Raw genomic sequence first — 21,231 nt, forward strand, 5'->3', positions numbered from 1 at the left:
GGGCTGTACCCCCTTAGACTTAGTGAGTTTCTACATGTTGAGTTTATAGAAAAGAAAATTCAGAAACAGTGTATAGGGTATGAGAAGTATCACCTAAGTGTGTTCTTTAAAGATCATCAGCATCAGGGGCGTCTGGGTGGCTCAGTCGGTTAAGTGTCTGACTCTCAATTTCGGCTCAGGTCATGATCTCACGGTTCGTGGGTTCAGGCCCCATATCAGGCTCTGGGCTGACAGTGTGGACCCTGCTTGGGATTCTCTCTCCTTCTCTCTGCTTTTCTCTGTGCTCTTCTCTCTGTCTCAAAGTGAATAAATACATGTAAAAAAAATAAAAAAAAAATAGCATCAGCATCTTTGAGGTCCTTCACAGGCTTGTCCTTTCTCTCTTATCAGAGAACGTGGTTTCCCAGATTTCAGGGCTTGTTGTTCCCTTGCTTTTCTCTATCGTTTTAGCTCATATATTTAAATTGCTAAATACGTGTTAGTTTTGCATGTTTTTGAACTTTGCAAATAGGAATTAAATATTTTTTTAAGACTTGCCTCGCTTGCTCCCAATTTTGTTTCTGGAATTCCTTCATACTATTCTGTTCTATATAAATATATCTCAATATACTTCCCTGAGTTAATGCTGATGGGCACTTGGAATTTTTTTTTTTTTTTTTTTTTTGGTTTTTGGTTTTGTTTTTCTATCACAAGCTGCTAGGCACTCAGGATTTGTGAGTACTGCTAGGGCTCTGCTTGTACGTATATCCCAGAGTATGTGTGCAAGACTTCCCTAAGGTATGTCCCCTAAAAGTAGAATTGGTGGGTCATGGATTTTACATACCTTCACCCTTACTGGATGATACCAAAATGCTTTCTAAACCAATTGCTTCATTTTACCCACCCATGAGCAATATGTTAAAGTTTCTGTTGTTCCCACATCTTCACCAGCATCTGATATGGCTGGAGTTTTAATTTTTGCCAATCTAGTGAAAATGAAAATCCATCTGTGTTTTTTTATTTTTATTTTATTTATTTATTTATTTATTTATTTATTTATTTATTTATTTATTTTTAAATCCATCTGTGTTTTTAATTTGCACTTCCTGAATTACTAAGGTTGGGCATCTCTTTATATGCCTATTGGCCATTCTGGATTCCTTTTCATGTTCAGATCTTTGGCCCACTTCTCTTTGGGGCCATCTGTATTCTACCCTGTTGATTTTCCATAATTTAATACATATCTGGATATTAATCCTTTGTTGTAAATGTATATTGTAAATATTTTTCCATTGCTTGTGCCTTGTCTCCATACATTCTTTGCAATTTCTATTACTGACCAAATTTCTTAATTTCAAATGAGCTTCATTTATCCATATGTTCTTTTATGATATACATGTGTGCTATCTAAGAAATTCGCCTCCGTCACGAAGTCATAAAATTACTCTTACATTTTTTGTTTATAATTTTGCCTTTCACATTTAAGTGTTTTGTCCCATCAAAAATGTTTTTTTACATTTTGTTTTGTTTTTTTTCCCATATGGATAACCAAGAGTCTTTAGCTCTATTAATTAAAAGGCCATTCTTTAGTCACTGATCTACACCAGCTCCGTTATAAATCAAGTTGTCATGTATATGCAGGTCTGTTTCTGGGCTCTCTGTTCTGTCCATTTGTTGATCCCTTTGCCAATACTATATGATATGATTAACTCTAGGCTTACAATGAATTTTGATATCTGAAAAGAGTCTTGTTATTTTTTTTCTTCTTCTTCCATTCTGTCTTGACATTCTTGGTACATTCTTTCTTCACATGATTTTACAAACAGTTTATCAGATTCAGCAAAAACCTATGTTCAGGATTGGTTGAAAATACCATTCAGAGAGATACAATATCTTTATGAAAGTGACGCTTCCAATTCATGAACATGGTTTGTATGCTCATTTGTTTAGATGACAAATAGTCTTTAGAATATTTGAATAAAATTTTCTTTAAAATATTTGATAAAATTTTATAACTTTCTTTATAAAATAGTGCATATTTTGTCTAGAGTTATTCCTAAGTGGTGTATATATTTTTCTATCGTTTTAATGGTGACTAAAAATACATATTTTTGACTCACTGATGTATGCTTGCATTTTAAAGAAGAATCATTTTAGCTGCTTTATGGGCAGCAAAGGAACAAGCAAGACCATCCGTTACATGGCTGTTGTACTAATTCAGGCTCGAGGTATTGGTGGCTCCCCCCAAAGGGATGGTAGAGATAATGAGAGGTGGTCGGAGTGGTGAGTTCTGGATACTTTTTGAGTGTGGGATTTGATGATATTTTAAGTGTAGTGTGTGGGATAGAGAAGTTGAAGATGACTCGAGGGCAATAGGGAGAATGGAATTGTCAGATCTTGAGCTAGGTCAGGGGCAGAAGGAACATATTTGCAAGGTGGCGGTTATTCCAGAATATAGGTTTGAACAAATAAAAGTGGAGATGTGTATTAGACGTCAAGTGGAGAAATGAAGTCTTGGCACCCCCTGTCCCCATCTGACCTTCATAGTTGAAAAGCAAGACAGCTTGGTCTTCTTGGGGTTCTAGGGGAGATATCTTGCGCAGGAGGGAAAGAAGGAAGGATGAGCCCCTCAGAGTTCTTGAGTCACACTCTAGAACTTTTTACAATTTATTTATTTACATTTATTTATTAATTTACCAGTGGGGACTTGCCTTTGTTGTCTCCATTTCTTATGCAAACCATCAAAATGTGTGGGCATTTTGCACCTGTAATGATGTTTCCAAGGCAACACTCCGAAGCCCTTGGCTGATGGCCCCATTTGAAGCATCTGCACACCTGTTAGAAGCTTAAGTCTCTAAGTCTAGATCCGTGCAACCCAATACAGAAGCTTCTAATCATATCTGAGATATGGTCAGTCTGAACTGAGATGGGCTGTAAGTTTAGTATGTACATCAGGTATCAAAGATGTTACAAATAACAAAAAGAAATGGGAAATATTTACTTAATACTTAAAAATATTGATTGCATATTGAAATGATATTATTTTGGATATATTGGATTAAATAAAATATATTTTAAAAGTATATTTGAATAAATGGCTTAATTATGCTCTTTACTTTTACTTTTTAAATGTGGCCACCAAGACTATTTTACATTACACATGTGGCTTGAATATGTGGCTGGCTTTGTATTTCTTCTGGGCAGTGCCCTTCAGAGGTACTTCGTGTTTTACGGCCAGAGGCTTTTGTGGGAAACACAGTTCAAGAAGGATGGAAGTTAGAGAAGTGAAAAGCTACTTGGCCCAGATAATCCAGGGAGAAAGGAAGGATGAAGGGTAAGAAGAATAGATTTCGTACTTAAAGTAAACCAGACACTGGGCAGAGCACTGGAATTAGCCCCATATTTCATCCCCCAAGTGAGATCAGTTTCATTACTCCCATTTTACAGATGGGAAAATGGAAGCTCAGAGGTCCCTCCCTCTCAGACAGTAAGAGACTCAGCTGAGATTTGAATTGAAAGCCCTTGCTCTTTGGGGCACCTGGGTGGCTCAGTCAGTTAAGCGTCTGACTTCAGCTCAGGTCATGATCTCACATTCGTGAGTTTGAGCCCCGCATCCGGCTCTGTGCTGACAGCTCAGAGCCTGGAGCCTACTTCAGATTCCGTGTCTCCCTCTCTCTCTCTGCCCCTTCCCTGCTAGTTCTCTGTCTCTCTCTCTCTCAAAAAAAAAAAAAAAATAAATTAAAAATAAAATAAAGCCCTTGCACTTTGAATTAGGCACCACCCTCACTGTGAACTGAGGAAACACTTCTGGTAAGGAATAGTGAACTTTGGGCAGAAGTGTGAAAACTGCTCTTCCCCATTTGCAAATGATTCACAGCAAACAAAAAGATTGCCTGGGAATCCTTTTTATCCCATCATTGCCTATAACAATGGGCTCAGGGCATTCCATTATTAGGGAATGAAGAGAGTCAATTACAGGCAATCCACCAAGAACATGATTCTTGGTCATTAAACGGATAATTTAAGGGTAAAGGCAACACAGACTATGTTTATGATATGATGATGGACAACTGATACAATGAAAACGTCTATACATCAGTTATAAATAAAATATGCTTCCAAGTGAAATATAGTATGCAAAAAAGAGGAAATACTTGTTGAGTTTTGTGTTTTTAACATAATAATAAGAAGAAAATTGTCCAAGTAGCACCCGGATAACAGTTTAAAGGATAGGCACAAAATATAAACAGATAGGCAAAGATGAATAAAAGTATGTACACATGAAGAAACTGTGTTATGAGGTTGGTCAGAGCCTATCAGGACTTAGTGAGGTCCGAGCGTGCTACAGTGAGCCCCCACAGGCTTCCTCCTGTGACTCTTTTTGGGTGTGGACCAGATCAAGGAGCGAGGGGCCCCAAGTGCAGAAAGCAGCTGGCTGGGACATGCATGTACTAAGGGCAGGTCGCAACCACCCTGCAGCTCTGTTTCTGTGTTTCTGCCCAAATAATGCATTTCTTTTACTGGGGTGGGGCTGGAGGGGGGTTGTCCCGCCTCTCCACAGGTGCCTGAGGCTCCTATTTTCTGCAACGCATCCAGCGCATGCGCAGCAACTGCCCTGGTGGGGGTGGGGAAGGACCGCCACCTCTTTGAAGAAGGCGAAGGGTGAGAAGAGAGCCAGGAGATGCGGATGGGCCAAAGTCCTGATAATGAAACGGGAAAAAACAAACAAAGCAGGGGCAGCACTCTGCAATCAGAATACAGAATCTTGTAAGTTTTAGCTTTTCCTTTCACATACCTCCAGGAAACATTTAATTCTGTAAATTAATGGAGGGGGGCGGGCAGGTACCTCTGAGAATGATTCCGCTGCTGCATGGGGGAAGGGATCTCTCTCAGAATCTCGCATCTAAAATATCACCTTGGTTCCGAGAAATACTTCTTCCCTTGCACAATTTGAAGTGTCTGAATAGTCTCAGTTTTGACCTGTGTATTTAATGTGATGATCCCCTCCGTCTCAAAGTAATTACATAATTACTGGTCCTACCAGCATTTTATAGCTGGTGGAAACTTAGAATTGAGGAAATGCAGGAATGAGAAAGGTGAAGCGTATTCAAGAGTAATGATCTCGCAAGGAAGAAAGTGAGGGGTGCCGTGGTTACTACAGGCAGCAGGTAATGATAAATTTGGGAATTCCCAAGTGCTCACTTTTATTCTGCTTGAGTCCACACACCGTGTCTGTGCACTTTCACTCCTGGGCTCCTCCTTCCACCTGCACCTGGAGATGATCATAACCCCGAACACCGGGGTGTAATTACTAAATGAGATCTTGTAGTAGGGATGTAGCATTGATGGATGCAAAGTGTTGTGACTACTTTTTAATCACAGGATGGCTGGGTGGTGGCAGGAGTTTGGAAGTTGGAGAGAAGGGGGTTATTTCTTGGTTGGGGCAAGGAAGAAATGCCTGGCCAAGGAAACATGGAAGGTGGCAAGATTGGGTTATGTGGAGCTGAGGGAGGGGCATCCCAGGGAGAGACTCCTGAGTAAAGGCAAAGGATCAGATGATGAGTGAACAGTTCATTTGGCCAGACCTCATTGGGAGTGCAGTGGGCAATCAGTCAAGGAAGGATGTTGGGACATATCATTGAGGGCCAAGAGCTTGAGAGTGTTCCTTGAGAACATGAGGAACCACTGAACACAGTTGAGCAAGGGACTGATGTGAAGGGGCTGTGCTCCTCAGTCTGACACTGTGGGGTAAGTGGGAGACGTTGGGGAGACCAGAGGCAGAGAGGCCTGCCATGGCAAGGTGGGAAGAGAGACGAAGCAGCAGTGGGCTCACCCTCCCAGAGCCATTTTCCCATTTCCTGTGCATGTAGAAGAATTAGGTCTAGGTAAGAAATTATTCCTGACACATCCGGAAATTCACTAGCTTGTAGGAGACTCGTTCTGGTTAAACACGTATCCGGGTCTCAAAAGAGAAATGTGAAGGCTCTGAACATGAAACTAATTTGAAAAGTAAACCTTCATCGGTGGACAGACCCTTAAGGAGCATTATTCCAGGTGCTTTATGTGACAGGTGGGGAAGTCAGTCACAGAGGGGCCTAACACCCCTGCTTCCTGACTGCCAGTAATGCATTTCCTCTGCATTTTGGTGAAGAAACAGCACAGGACAAAGTTGCATCTGAAAACGTCTCTTTTTTGCATGAGCCTAAAAGCAGAGTTTTCTGGATCCAGATCTGCCTAGCATGATAGAGGACAGGGAGCCCAAGACAACTAGTAAGTTTCTTTACGGGTGATGTGGGCAGTTTGTGCTCTTGCTTTTTTTGTGATTTTTTTTTTTTTGATCTACAAGAATTAAAAATTAATTCTTTAGTATACTAATGAGTTCCACGAGAATTAGGAGATGCTTAATTCCTCCCAAGTCAGGAATGCACACTTCCATATACGTTTACAAGTTTAAATAGCGATTTTTGTATTTATTTTCTAAGCAAAGTATGCTTGAAATTAAAAAAAAAAATTTTAATGTTTATTTATTTTTTGAGAGAGAGAGGCAGAGCTTGAGCAAGGGAGGGGCAGAGAAAGAGGGAGACACAGAATCTGAAACAGGCTCCAGGCTCTGAGCTGTCGGCACAGAGCTGGACGCGGGCCTCAAATTCACAAACCAGAAGATCATGACCTGAGCTGAAGTCAGACGCTTAACCAACTGAACCACCCAGGGCCCCCCCTTTTTATACTTGAAATTCAATGAGCTAAACAGAAGGGTTGTGTGAGCTAACCATTCCTGGAAAAGTTTTCATCTCTCGAACGTTAACAAGTGGTCTGAGAAGTATAAAGGGTGCTACAAAGTCCCTGGTCGTTTCACTCCTCCCAAGAAATTGGACGATGAAGAATGGGATGGGGGCAGCCTAGCATCTGGAGGCCTTGACCCAGCCCCTCCCGGAGATGTGATCTCTACCCTGTTCCCACCCCCTCCTCCTTGCGGTGGTACAAAACCACTAGTGGTCCAACATCACCTCTCCCATCCCGTTGTGTGTCCTTCCTCAGGGAGCAGTTCTCTCTAACCTGTCCACAGGCTTATTTCTCCTCCACTCAGGCTCCTTCTCCAAAGCCCTGGCTTCTGTGACACCTCTCCTACCACCTGCTACCCTCCCCCTCCCCCTTCTCACCTCGAATTGCCAGCTCCTTTCCTCTGCCCCCTTCACTCTGGGTTCCTGCTATAAAGGGTGCATTGCAGGCATTGAATTGTGGCATCCCTTTACCTGCCCCCATCCCCTTCCTCAGGCTGTGAGCACCTGGGGGCAGGGACTGAGCCCTCTGGGCAGGCCCAGCATCTAGCAGGGGGTCACATTACAGGGTCCATATCACTCTCTGCTGAGAACCCCACGGCGACTCCCAGGATAACTGCATGGAACATGACAAGGGCATTACTGGCGTTCCTTTTGCCACACACACCCTTCCCCATCCTTGCTCCCTGTGCTCCAGACTCTTTGAATCTCTACTGTCTTCCCCGAACATGCATGCTGCCCGGGGTGCTTGGCTTCCAGAGCACCAACTCCTCATCTCTCAGTGCCCGTCGTGGGGACCATCTTTTCTGAGAAGTCTTCCCAGACCATCACGACCCTCTCCAGACTGGGCCAGGAGCCTCTGCTGTGTCCCACAGCCAGGCACCTCCCTGTCCAGCACCTACCCCACTCTGTCTGTTTCCTTGCTGTTCTTCTGCACCCCTGAGTGTGAGCTGTCAGGTCTAGGGTGTGGACCAGGGACCGTTCCGCTCCTTGCATGTTTGCTAATCAAACGTCCCACCCCACAGAGAAAGCTGTAGAGAGCCGCAGTTCTGGTGGCTTAGCCTGGAGGGTGAGTGTTTAATGCTGGGCGTGCTGCTGGTGGCAGCCCAGGAGTGGCTGGCCGGCTGGTGTCCACCTCGTGCCCGGCCTAATCAACCGTTGGCCTTGTGGTTCCCAGAGATCAGCTTTTACCTGGGGGGATGGTGAGACCACAGGGTCCTGTTCTATGAGCTGGGGCCACACGGCAGACCTGGCCCCAGACCTCCTTGGACGAGGGATCAGCAACACCTTTGCAAATCCAGCCAGGGGACTCCTACTAGCGTTTCCAGCTGGTGCCCAAGGTACCCCCAAGATATATTCTTACCATCGTTGATGACTGTGTCAAGCCAACCTGGATTGGTGGAAGGGGATGAAGAGCTTTGAAGTCAGAAAAGTCTGGGTTTGCCCTTCTGATGTTTATTCTGATTCTGATGCTTGTTAGCAGTTTGATTTCAGATAAGCTAGCTATTTTCTCTGAATGTCAATTTCTCTGCATCTTGCTTTCCCCATCTATGTAATGGGAATAATCATACCTACCTTATAAGTTTTCTAAGATTAGAGAGCATCACTGATAACTGCCAGCAGATGCTCGTTCAGTTACGGTCATTTGTACTTAAGCAACACTACCCTATGTTTTAGTGGGCAGCGAGCCACAGATTCGCTCCCACGATGGAGCGACTCCCGATTATGGGGGCTGGGCTTCTTGTCACCTGTGCTGTCACTGGCCCATGCCTTTGTGCAGACAGTGACAGCTCAGTTACAGCTAAGCTTTGAGGATCTGGCCAGGGGAACTGCTCCCTGGCCATTTTTGGCAATGTGGAAGTCAGTACACATAGTGAGATACAGAACCAGGGACCCTCCTGCAGGACACGGCAGGTTCCTATATTCTGTTGCTGTTGCCAAAACCGCAGAGGTGTGTGCTAGCCAGGAGGGCTTGGACTGGAATCAGAAAAAGGAAGTGTTGAGGGCCGTGGCAGGTGCAACCTGCCCAGTTCCTGTCAATCAGGGTCCCCATCTTAGTCTTCAGGGGGAATTTCTCAACTTCTGGAAATAACCGAGGCATTTGAGGCAGGATGTAGAGCCCTGGGCTCTGCTGTTCTCTGCTTGTGGGCACTCTCAGCCCTTGGCTGATGGAGGAGGTGGGACCCTTGTTAACTGGAGAGGGCTTGGAGTAGCAGGTGGCTGCTGGTCCTTGCACTGGAAGTGGATGTCAAGGCTCAAGGAACCTCCAACACCACTTGTTTCCGTGTGCCTCCCACCACCCTGTGTCCCCCTCCCCCACATTTCCTTCCCCCCCCCCCCAATCCTGCCACTGCCCACAGGGATGCTCATCACAGGAGGGGTCCCTCTGCACATGCTCTTGTACTTGCCCTGGAGCCGGCTCTTGGGGACAGCGCTCCTGCTTCTGGTCCCCATTCTTTATCTTCAAGATGGCCAGCTCCCCACCTCTGGCCCTGTCTCTGTGCTCTTCAGATGAACCCCAAGGCCTCGATTTAACTCACTTAGTGTCCTGCTGTCCATTCAAACCAGTGCCTTGTTGGGAGAAAACCTGAGATTGGACACACTCAGCAGACAAGCAAGGAGGGGGTGGTACAGAAGGGAAACCAGGTCTAGGGTGGGGGCAGCTTGCCCTGGCCACAGGGCTGGACCCTCAGAAGTGACTGAGGTCCCAGAGCACACCCACGGAGGACTATTTGGATGTAGGCTTCTCCAGGAAGTGCAGGCAGATTTTAGGAACCTCAAGGCAGCAACACACAGAATGGGAGTGGGTGCACAGGGCAAGAGGAACAGACACTTTGCACACATCTAGCCTGCGCTGGAGGTGATCTTACGTGTGTTCACTTGCTTAACTCTTTTATTTTCTTAATTCATTTCTTTCTTTCTTTCTTTCTTTCTTTCTTTCTTTCTTTCTTTCTTTCTTTTTTTTATAAATGTTCATTCATTTTTGAGAGAGAGAGAAAGAGAAAGAGAATGAGCGTTGAAGGGGCAGAGAGATGGGGACAGAGGATCCGAAGCAGGCTCTGGGCTGACAGCAGTGAACCTGATGTGGGACTTGAACTCGTGAACTGTGAGATCATGATCTGAGCTGAAGCTGGACGCTCAGTCGACCAAGCCACCCAGGCGTCCCTTCCAACAGCCTTGTAAGAAGATACTGTTCCCGTTGTACAGGTGCAGGCATCGAGGCTCAGTGACTGTAAGTCACTAAGGCCGAAAGTTCAGGAGAGGTAGAGCTAGGATTTGAATCAGATTTGTCCGATGCTGCTCTGGGTCTGCCCGTGGAGCTGGGTAGGGATGGAGGGAGACAGGTCCAGCCTAGAAGTCTAGGTTCAGGGTGGTGATGTTATCTTACTAGGTAATCATGGCTGCTGTACAGCCAGACTTAGAGGCCCCATTCCCAGACATCCTGAGCTGGCTTGCTGGGGGCCCTGGAACTCTTGGCACCCGCCCAGCTCATGGTTAGCCCAGGAGCTGCTGTCTGGCCTCCACGCACAGCTCTGGGAGGCTTTCACGATGTTTTCCAGTGGCTTGCAACAGCTTCCCAGGCCTGTCACCTCTCCTGGGGATGCGTCGAAATCACCTGAGACCTTATAGAAAGCACGCTTGCCTGGGGCCCACCCAGACCAACGAAGTGGCAATCTCCGGGGAGCAAGTCCCCCTAGGTGGTTCTGGTGTGCAGCCTGGGCTGGTGAGGACTGCTCCCTTTCTAAACTCATCGAGCAGTTCTCCATCCCTTCAGATGATCTCAGATGTCCCTTTGCCTCTGTGTTTCCAAAGTGATCCTTCTAACCAGAGTGGTCCTCACCTACACCTGGGGTCTATGTTAGCCTCCTGGCTCTCCTTGCTTCTCGTTTCTCCCTGTTCTGGGCCTGGCTTCGCGCCAGGCAGGAATAACATTTCCAAAATGTGTTTACTGTGTTTTTCTCCTCTTCCAAACCTTCAAGATCTGCTCATTATCTAGAACAGTATGTCTGTGCTGGCCCATTCTCCTGGTCCTCATGACTTAGCTGCACCGTGGTTTCCCGTAATGCCCGCAGTCACGCTTCTCCCCTCCAGAGAGCCTGTCTGCTTGCACTGGTCTTGTTTCCTGCTCATGATCCTGTTCCAGCTCTTTAGCTGCTCTTGGTTTGTGCAGATCAGGCGGGGATGTTAGTGAAGCCCCCTTTGAATAGCATCCTCAGGGGGACTTCCCAGTTCCACATGTTACCGACGACCTCTTTCTCCCGGAGGGCCCATGGTTCATGGTTACGTATCCGGTCCTTGTTGAGTTTGTTCTCAGCTGCAGAGACAAGTTGGAGGGGCACATCTTTTACCCATCCTCCCCCCACCCCCCAAATCTGGCTCCTCCTTGCTTCTAAGAAGGTATAGCCCAATGCTGTGCCTGCCCCACAGGACATGCTCAGCAAATCCTGATGAATTCAAGGTATTCAGGAAAGGCTGTCTGGTGGGGGGTTCTGTGGGACTTTATTCAACACTGTCATGCTGCTAAGCTGCTTTATTTTACCCAGAATAATGTCCTCAAGGTGTATTTATGTTGTAGTATATATCCAAATTTCCCTCCTTTTGGAGGCTGACAAATACTCCATTGTACAGATGGACCACATTTTCCTTATCTGGTCATCTACTGACGGACAGTTGGGTTGTTTCCAGCTTTTTGCTCTTGTGAGTAATCATGTTTTACACGTGGGTATACAAATATCTATTGATGCTCTGCTTTCAATTCTTTTGGGGCATCTTTTTACTTTTTTTTTAACGTTTATTCATTTTTGAGAGACAGAGAGAGACAGAGCATGAGCGGGGAAGGGGCAGAGAGAGAGGAGACACAGAATCTGAAGCAGGCTCCAGGCTCTGAGCTGTCAGCACAGAGCCCGATGCGGAGCTTGAACTCGGGAATGGCGAGATCTTTTTGTTTGCTGTGAATCATTTGCAAAGATGAATTTTTTTTTAAATGTTTATTTATTTTTGAGACAGAGAGAGACAGAGCATGAATGCGGGAGGGTCAGAGAGAGAGGGAGACACAGAATCGGAAACAGGCTCCAGGCTCTGAGCTGTCAGCACAGAGCCCGACATGGGGCTCGAACTCAGACTGCGAGATCATGACCTGAGTCGAAGTTGGACACTCAACCGACTGAGCCACCCAGGTGCCCCGATCTTTTTACTTTTTATAGTTGGCCCACCTTGACTATTAGTTCAGCCAATTTGACAAAATTATCATTAAAAATACAGTTTTTTTAAATAGGGACGACTGCGTGGCTCAGTTGGTTAAGCGTCTGACTCTTGATTTCAACTCAGGTCGTGATCTCACTGTTTGTGGGATTGAGCCTCATGTTGGGCTCTGCACTGACAGCGTGGAGTCTGCTTGGGATTCTCTCTCTCTCTCTCTCTCTCTCTCTCTGCCCCTCCCCCACTCATTCACGTGCATCTGCACCTTCTCTCCCCAAATGAATAAATGCACTTAAAAAAAATTTGGTGGGGAAGTGGATGGGAACTTATGGCGTAGTCTCCATACTTGGCCAACATGGGAGCGCCCCTGAGTGAGCTCTATCTGTGTGCGGCTGGTGTTCATGGGAACTTGGATCCTGTCCCCACCTTGTGACATCCCGAGGAAGGAGGTGGTATGGTTAGGGAGAAGGGTGGGGGCTTTGGAGCCAGCCATACAACACTTGCAAGGTGGCCACCTGGGGAAGCAACCAAACCTCTCTGCATCTGGCTTTCAGCTGTAAACTACTGCCTTGCTCTTTGCTCCCTCAAGGGCTGTTTTTGGGAAGAGAAGGTGAAGTGATACAGAGATAAAAGGTAGGGCCGTGAAGAAGTAGGTGGTCAGAGAGGTGAGGTATTACCGTGATGAAGTGTATAGCTATCTCCCCGTTGCACTGGATATAACCACGGGGGACGGACTGAGACCTCCACCGCCTCTCCTTCTAGATTCTTCTGTGAGTCCTCTTTCCACCTCAGAATGTATTTTTTGTAAGCCAGGTTTATTGAGGCGTAATTTACGTACAAAACGTGTTACCCTCTTTAGTGTGGCCTTTCTCGTGTGATTGTATGGTGAGAAACGGGGAGACCACCTCTATCTTGAATTTTATCGTAGCCGCTCTTTGTCACCAGGTCTGAGCTGCTCCACAGAAGGCACTGAGTCCCAGGCTTCCCTGTGACCTGCCCGGTTGGAGAGTGGCTCCACATACCTTCCTGCCCCGTTTCCCCCGGAATGGCTTCCTGACATCTTAGCTCCAAGGGCTGCTAAATCACAGCTTTATGTCCCGAGCTTTTACCTGTTGGCAAATCACTTCACAGAAGGTCAGGGATGAAACGGTCAACCGAATGTTGGTTTCGCAGCCCCCAGGCCTCACCAACGCGGCTGATTCTCCGGGCTTCAGCACACAGCTGCAGGCCGGAGGCCCTGGGTGCTCTGCTTCTGACATATTACAAAGCAGAGCTCTGACAATGTCATGTTCTGCAGGGTGGGTGGGCTGGGAGCGAGGATGGGCAGCGATACCCATCTGAGGGGGCCCACGTGGCCCACTCCCAGCCCTGGGAATCCCTCCCTCTACTGTCACTGCCAACTCATCGTCTACTCCCCGTACACGGACAGGGGAATCTCTCCCCCGCACCCCCCACCCGCCACACGCAACCGCAGGCCCTTAGCCCCCTCAGGTGCCTCTCCATCCGTTCGGCACTGACTCATTGCCCTACATCTCTTCTGTGGTCAATGCATCGAGGCCAGAGGGTGGAACTGAGACCGCCGGGGCCATTTCAATGAGGAGACACCTAGTTTCAGAGAAGGGAAGTAACTCGGTTAAGGCACCACAGCAGCCCAGCTGCCCTGTGACTCCCATCTCAGCCCTAAGGCTCCCCTTCGGCTTGGGGGCTGTATGAGTGGGCAGGTTCCTGCCCAGTGCCTCTCTCTTGCTGCCTCGTGCAGGCTGCAGGAAAGCAAGGCCTCTGGTCTGCCTGGTGGGGCAGGGGAAGAAACATGACTAAACTGTGCTTTGCGTCACATGCCGTGAGCCCGACCCAGACGGGGAAACAGCTCACTGGCAGAGAGGGGGCCTTGTTGTTCCTGGAGTCCCCCGAGGCCCCCTCCCCCCACAGCTACCAGTCCTCTGGTTCTGCCAAAGCTATCTTTCCCTTTACCTCACTCCATCCCCACCCCTGCCCTGCCTGCCCCTGCAAACTCCCACCTCTCCGAGAAATCTTTATAGGGTGGCAAGTCTTCCCTCAGCCTGGGTTACCTGCCAAGCAGTTGTCCAAGCCCTTCTGTCTACCCAGGGCCTCAAACCAGCCCTCGTTTGAGTATCACCTCTGGTGAGCATTGCTGTCTGCTGACCCAGGATGGACTCTGCTTTGGCCCCTGACTGACAACAGGGCCCTGGAGAGGTCACTTCTCTGCTCTGAGCCTTGGAAGCAGCTACAGATGAAGGCTGATAGCTTTGACCTTGCTGGAAAGCAGGAAGATTCCATGAATTGGTGCAGGTAAATGTCTGCACCAAGGAGGCACCAATAAATGCCCATCTACCCTCCACCATCCTAGAGAAGACATGTGCCAACACTGACTTAATCCCGGTACCCCTGGAGGGGTCCTGTTACTGCCCCTTTTTATAAATGAGGACACAGGCACGGATGGGTTTCATCACTAGGTTTAAGCCCGTTGATTCACACTGGAGAGGCCTGGTTCCGGAGTCTGTGCTCGTGGCCACTATGCTGCATGTATGAGAATAGAATCCATGGAAGTTTGAGACTTGAAACGGTGTTTGTTTATTTTTTTGTTGCTTTTTGGGAAAAATGCCCCCAGCTCCCATTCCCATAGGGTGAGGCCAGGGAGGTGGGGTCAGGCATCTGCTGGGTTGGAACCTATTTCTTTTTGAAATTTTGATATTTGTTCCTCATGGAGTTTTTGGCATTAATTTTGACTTTTAAAGATACTTCACTAAAGCGTTATTTTTCGTGGCTGAGATTTTTGACATCCCTTACCTCTTGTGACTGAAGTAGGTATCTTACTTGCCTCATTAATCCCAGCCCTCCAGTGCACCTCCCCCCAGCTTAGCCTGTTTTGCCCTGGATAAGAAAGTGTTAGCACCTTCTTACAAGAAGGCACTTTTGATAATGAAGTGGATTAGAATGATTTCTTCTTGCCCATTCTTCGCGTAGCCCCGAGAGGTCAGTTACGCCTTGTGATTTTCCTTTTGCAAATAAAACTGAAGTAGGTCTAGGGTGATGAGCAGAACCGAGAGGGGGGATGGCTACAGCTTGACATCTGAGTTAGACAACTTCTCCGTGGGATTTCATGGATCCTCATTTGTCAGAGATTCTTGTTTTTAAAGCCTCTCTATTCAGGGAAAAACGATTCAAGTGTTTCACTTCCGTAAATATGGCTTCTTAATTTCAGAGGAAACCTGAAGGGGTTTCTGATATCTCCCCTGGACATCCAGCTACTTTCCTCAGGGCCACACTTTCACCTCATCTTGTCACCTGCCTGTTCTGAAAATGTGGCGTGGCTGCAAGCCTACCGAGGCGTGTTATTGAATGACTCTATTAGTAGCACCTGGTAGGTGTGACCGCAAAATGTGATGGAGGCAACACTTATCTTGGCTCTATCAGCCATCCCGTGCATTGGGGTGTCTGTGCTGGCTCTGTTGGGGATGGAGAGAGTGGTTTGGACACAGGGACAGTCCAAGTCTGGGGGAAATTCAAGTAGAGATCTTGGAGCGAGGGGGGTAAAAACTTGTTTTGAAGAGGAGTCTAAACTACAGACAGATCCGGGTGCCGTCAGCATATAGGTTCATTCATTCGTTCGTTCATTCGTACAGTAACATTTGATTGAGCGTCTATGCTGTGCCAACCCCTGACATAGGTGCAGTGATTTCCTTCACAGAGCTAGCATGCAGTGCCTATGTGGCTCTCAGGGGAGTAGCTTGAGGGAACTCAAGAAATGAGGACACTTGGCATCTGACTCCAGAAAACCACTGCAGGGGCCCCTGAAGGAGACTGAGCAGCAACCAGACAGAAAGAGGACAGCAGAATATGTGGGGGGGATGCAACACAGAAGCCATTGCTTTTGTGTGTGTGCACAAGTCAGCACCGTTGCTTTTTAACCTACCAAATGAGCAGGAATTAAAAAGCGATAAGTGAAGAAGAGTGAACTCCTTTTCGTAATTTTTTTAATGTTTATTTTTGAGAGAGACAGAGTGTGAGTGGGGAAGGGGCAGAGAGAGATTGGGAGGTACAGAATCTGAAACAGGCTCCAGGCTCAGAGCTGTCAGCACAGAGCCCGATGTGGGGCTCGAACTCGGGAATGGCGAGATCATGACTTAGGCTGAAGTTGGACGCTTAACAGACTGAGCCACCCAGGCACCCCAGGAAGTGTGAACTCTGTTACATTCTTGGTCAGAGGACTATACATTGATGCAAGTGTTTAAGGAGAAGTGGCTTGGAAATACGTGTCAAGGTACAGCTATTTATATTCTAGGAATTTCAGAATGTATTAAATCTATTATTTGTTCATGGCTATAAGAAAGACTTAGACACAAGGCCTATCATTATAGTGTGTTTATAGTAGCGAATAATTTGAAACTACTTAAACACCTACGTGTAGGGGATTAATTAAATGAATAACCAGCATGACTCTTCTGCCACCGTAAGCTGTTCAAAATGAAGATGGGGCCCCTGGGTGGCTCAGTCGGTTAAGCATCCAACTCTTGATTTCAACTCAGGTCACGATCTCAGTTTCGGGAGTTTGAGCCCCACTTTGGGCTCTGTGCTGATGGTGTGGAGCCTGCTTGAGATTCTCCCTCTCTCTCTGCCCCTCCTTTTCTTGCACCCTCTCTGTCTTTCTCAAAAATAAATAATAAATAAAAACAAAATGAAGATGTGGAGGACCTTCGGCAACACGAAGATTCATGATACGTTTTTGTGACAAACAAAATTCTAAACTAATTCATCAGAAAAATGGATTGCAAGAAGATATTTGTGATTTGTAAAACCAACAAGGGACAAGTTTCTTGACTATACTCCCTCCAAGCAACGAGAAAAAGACAGGCAAGGAAAAATAAGCAAAGGTTATGAATAGTCAGTTCACAGAAGAGGAGCTGCGAATAGCTAAGAGGCATCTGAGATGCTCAGACTCCTTAGAGAAATGCAAATTAAAATAACAAAGAGGGATCGCTTTACTTCAATCAGATTGGCAAACATTAGAGCACGGGTAATTGGGGAGATGGTAGAGGAGCCTGTGGGAGAAGTGTGGTCTGGTGCCAGCTTTCTGGAAGCATCTTAGTTCATGGCATTCAGTTGAATGAAACAGGTGTGTACCCTTGACTCCTGCCCCCAAGTCCATATGCAGAGCCAGTCACATCCAGCCCCATGAAGGGCCCCTCATGGGCATATCCAGAACGAAATTGAGTGCACTGTAGGAAGTCATGGGCAATCTGGCCATGACTGTGGAGCGACACATCAAAGAGGCATGCGATGCCCACTTTGTAACATGGGGCAGCAGTTAGAAGGGATGCAGCTGACAAACACAGAGACGCATGCTAGGTCTGAAGGCGCAACGCTGAGTGAAAAAGTGAGCTGCAGAAAAGATGCAGAAAGTCATTCAGGGGACTTGAAATGCCTGTATTCAGAAATCATATCACCTGTGTCATGTTTTGTTTTGTTTTTAATGTTTATTTTTGAGAGAGACAGAGAGAGACAGAGTGCAAGTTGAGGAGGGGCAGAGAGAGAGGGGGAGACAGAATCCGAAGCAGGCTCCAGGCTCCAAGCTGTCAGCCCAGAGCCTGACATGGGGCTCAAACCCACGAACTGTGAGATCATGACCTGAGCCGAAGTTGGGCACTTGATAGACTGAGCCACCCGCCCCACCTATGTCATGTTTTATAAAGACCTGTGTTGTTAAGCAGGTGGGGTGGGCGGGATGGGGAAGAAGGGAATGTGAGTGGGGAAAGGAGGGCTAAGGAAGAAGTGAATAAACTGACAAAGCCAGCCAGGAACGTGGTCCAGGTCAGGGAAGACTGTGCTGGAATGTGCGGCACCCCACCACCTGCCCCCGAGGGTCAACCCAACAAAGGAAACAAAACTCCTACCAAGCCCCAGCTAACCAACCATCAAAAGCAAAAAGTATAAATAAAAAGTTTGCTTCAACAATATTAGGGAGCATGTTTTTTTTTAAGTTTATTTATTTTGAGAGATAGAGTGTACAAGCAGAGAAGGGGAAAAGAGAGAAGGGAGGGAGGAAGAGAGAGAGAGAGAGAGAGAGTATCCCAAGCAGGCTCCATACTATCAGCGAGGAGCCTGATGTAGGGCTCGAACTCACGGACCATGAGATTATGACCAGAACTGAAATAAAGAGTTGGATACTTAACTGACTGAGCCACCCAGGCGCCCCTAGGATTATGTTTTTTTTTTTAAATCAAACATATTCATAGATAAACATGAAATACCAGTAATCATTTTTCTGGGTAAGGGCAAGTTAGTGTCACAGGCTCAGAAACAGCCAAAGTAAAACCAATGAATTACTGAAGTAGTGATTAGTGAAAACAGATTGTGCACATACCAAAAAAGACAAGTTTGCCAAGTGGGACACTTTGCTCAGGGGTCTATTGTTATAAAGCAGCTTATATAGTGAGAAGGCACCGACTATTCTTCGCAGTGATTGGTTAAAATATTAGAATTTTCTTAAATGACAGGGAATTGGTCTGTGGCTGCCTCATATCAACCTTGGAAGACAGTTTAAGTTTTGTTTCTGATTTTCAGAGGTCCAAGCAAGAAATGACTGGGATCAAGTTAGTTTTGCAAAATAAGTGACGTTAAGCTTTGCTTGTAGGACTAAACTGGTATTGTCCGCTCAGAGAATTTTCGAGGCTGGTTTGCTTATTTCAATACTCGGTATGCTTCCTGATACTCTGTTCCTTTCCTACCTTGACACTGAACTTCCATGGTTTTTGTAACAAGAAAATGAAGTTTGAGAGTAGTAAGTACATGTGTTGGAAGAAGCATCAGGGACTCATGGAATTGTGTACATAAAGGGTGAGAATGATTCAAAGAGGGATGGTTTATCTGGCCACATGACCCTTAGTTCACCCCCGTTCTAGCCTGCAGGGGGGGTGTGTACTGGGCTAAAAATAAAGCGTGGCATAGCCCCTCAGTTGCCGTAGCCCAGAGAAAAATACTGGCGGGTCCGTTTCTTGTGCCCATCTGTCTGGTTGCTGCCCCATGATTGGTGGTTGTTGGTCACTGGACAGACTCCAGGATGGACTCCTACATGGTGACATCATGGTTGGGGAGGGCTTCTTGTAGGAGAGCTGGACATTCTGGGCTCCACTTGGAGTTTCCTGTACTCCTGACAAACAAACAAGCATTTGTTGTGCTGGGAGTCAGTCATGACTCTAGTTAACCAGAGACTGGGACAACTGAAAAGTCAAGGACACAAATAAAGGCACCTTCTCAAGGTTACCGATCTGGCAAATCGGTCTTTGGCTACTTTCATTGCATAAATTCTTGTCCTCATGCCTACTGACCCAAGATCTCCGGCTTGCACAAGTCGCCCGTGTGCGTGCTAATAAAGGAGGTCTTTTAAGTTAGCATGGGGGTTTAGAGTCCTTTTGAGGACAAAGTTCTCTAAAAATATTGAATGTGAAGCAAATAATGCTGAGAATGAAAAACCTGTAACCTTTTAGGCTCATATGGTAGAAGGAAGTTACAACTGAAGTACAGAATTGCATGCTTGTACAAATACTGGTGAGGCATTTGTGCATATCCCTTCTACTTTGCTTTTTAAAAAAGGTGTGGCATCATTTAATAAAAACAAAAAACAAGCTTCGGTGTTAACGGTTTGCCTTTCAACTGGATGTCTACCTGCCCATATGCCTTTGGCCCAGCCAGTTTCCTTCCTTATACAGAGAAAATAAGAGTGCCCATCGCTCTCATGAGTCTGTGTAAAGAGCCCAGCAACGGTGCCTGGCACAAGTTAGATTGTCAATATAAGTCACGTCTAAGTCAGAATCTCTTTTTTTAAAAAGTCTCCCTATTTTAGTCAGTTTCAGATTCTTAGAGGAACCATCCTCAATAGGAACTGAACTGAATGAGTACAGTACCTTGTCTCCCAATCAGCTTCATCGGGAAGTGCTGTGACAGGACTTTACATTTTTGTTTTTTGTTCTGAATTCAGATCTGCTTTGCTAAGGCATGGAGGCAGAAGATGTTTCAAGGGCTGAAGACAGAGCTGAGTGTCCAGGTTCCAAAAATGAAGGCCAGCCTGATGTTGCTCAGCCTGACTTCCCACATGGAGGCCAGTCTCCTGGTCCCACTGCTCTCTGGGAGATGCTAGAAAGGAAGTTTCTGGAATATCAGAAGTTGGCTCACGGAAGCCCGGCTGAACATCAGCAGAGCCTGTTGAATCTTCTCCCACTGTTCCTAAAGGTCGGTATTCTTGTTTTTGAAACCATAAGATAATACGGTGCTCTGGGGAACACTTCTGGGATGATCGGAAGCTGGAGTCGGTGGTTTTAATATCATCACAAGTGGTCCCTGGTGGGTTGCTTAGAGGGGAGTGTTTTGCTATGTAATAAAAATGGCAAGCAAGGCTCATCTCCAGGATGAGGAAGAGTTGGAAAGGACAGTTGGCTCTTGAGTAATACTGTCTCCTTAGTTAAAAAAATTATATTGTTCAACCACAATCCCAACATAGGAGCCAGAGAAAGACCAGCTCCTCTGGAGCTAGGAAAGGAATGTGTTTCCTGGGGTGCAGAGTTGGTGGGTAACCTCAAATACCAGCATGCCAACAGTGGGGGGCTTGGGAGAACCTGGTCACAGGCCCATGAGGGAAGCCCACGTTGTCCACTGGGCTACCATTCTGGCCAGTGGCAGCTGGTGACAGCTTGGGTGCAAAAGATTCCCTTTTTTGTCTCAGAACAAAGGTGCTGCCTTATAGACAGCATAGTTGCTTTATAGGTCTGCTTTATAGTTGCATATATTGGAGTTTAAGTTGCAGAGTTGGAAACTTTAAAAAAATTTTTTTTATGTTTATTTATTTTTGAGAGAGAGCGATAGAGTGTGACAGGGGAGGGGCACAAAGAGAGAAGGATACACAGATCTGAAAAAGGCTCCAGGCTCTGAGCTCTCAGCACAGAGCCCGACGCGGGAGATCATGAGATCATGACCTGAGCCAAAGTCAGATGCTTAACTGACTGAGCCACCCAGGCGCCCCCAGAGTTGGAAACTTTTTATGAGAATTTAGTTTTTGCTTGACTATTGATTTGGAGTTATTAAAAAGAAAACATATAGCTACATTCAAAGCTACATTCAGAGAATATGAGATCCTTTCACATTTGAAACTAGACTAAGACAGATGGAGACTTTGGCAGGTTTTTTCGGGAAACCCCCTTGTTGATATATCTCATCTAACTTATTAGCCAGAAATAATTGAGGATCTCCAAAGGTGGGAATC

General features: G+C 46.4%; 1 protein-coding gene across 11 annotated transcripts in view; it reads left to right on the plus strand.

Moving 5' to 3' along the window:
- Nucleotides 1-21,231, plus strand: part of WDFY4 (WDFY family member 4) — a 309,530-nt gene that overhangs the window by 13,171 nt on the left and 275,128 nt on the right. For all 11 annotated transcript variants that reach the window (XM_042907733.1, XM_042907739.1, XM_042907736.1 and 8 more), the window contains one exon: nucleotides 19,954-20,204. In XM_042907733.1, coding sequence (XP_042763667.1) covers nucleotides 19,971-20,204 — 234 coding nt within the window. In that variant the 5' untranslated portion in view covers nucleotides 19,954-19,970. The remainder of the gene's footprint in view (nucleotides 1-19,953; nucleotides 20,205-21,231) is intronic.

The sequence above is a fragment of the Panthera leo genome, chromosome D2 (genome assembly GCF_018350215.1).
Source record: "Panthera leo isolate Ple1 chromosome D2, P.leo_Ple1_pat1.1, whole genome shotgun sequence".
NCBI lineage: Eukaryota > Metazoa > Chordata > Mammalia > Carnivora > Felidae > Panthera > Panthera leo.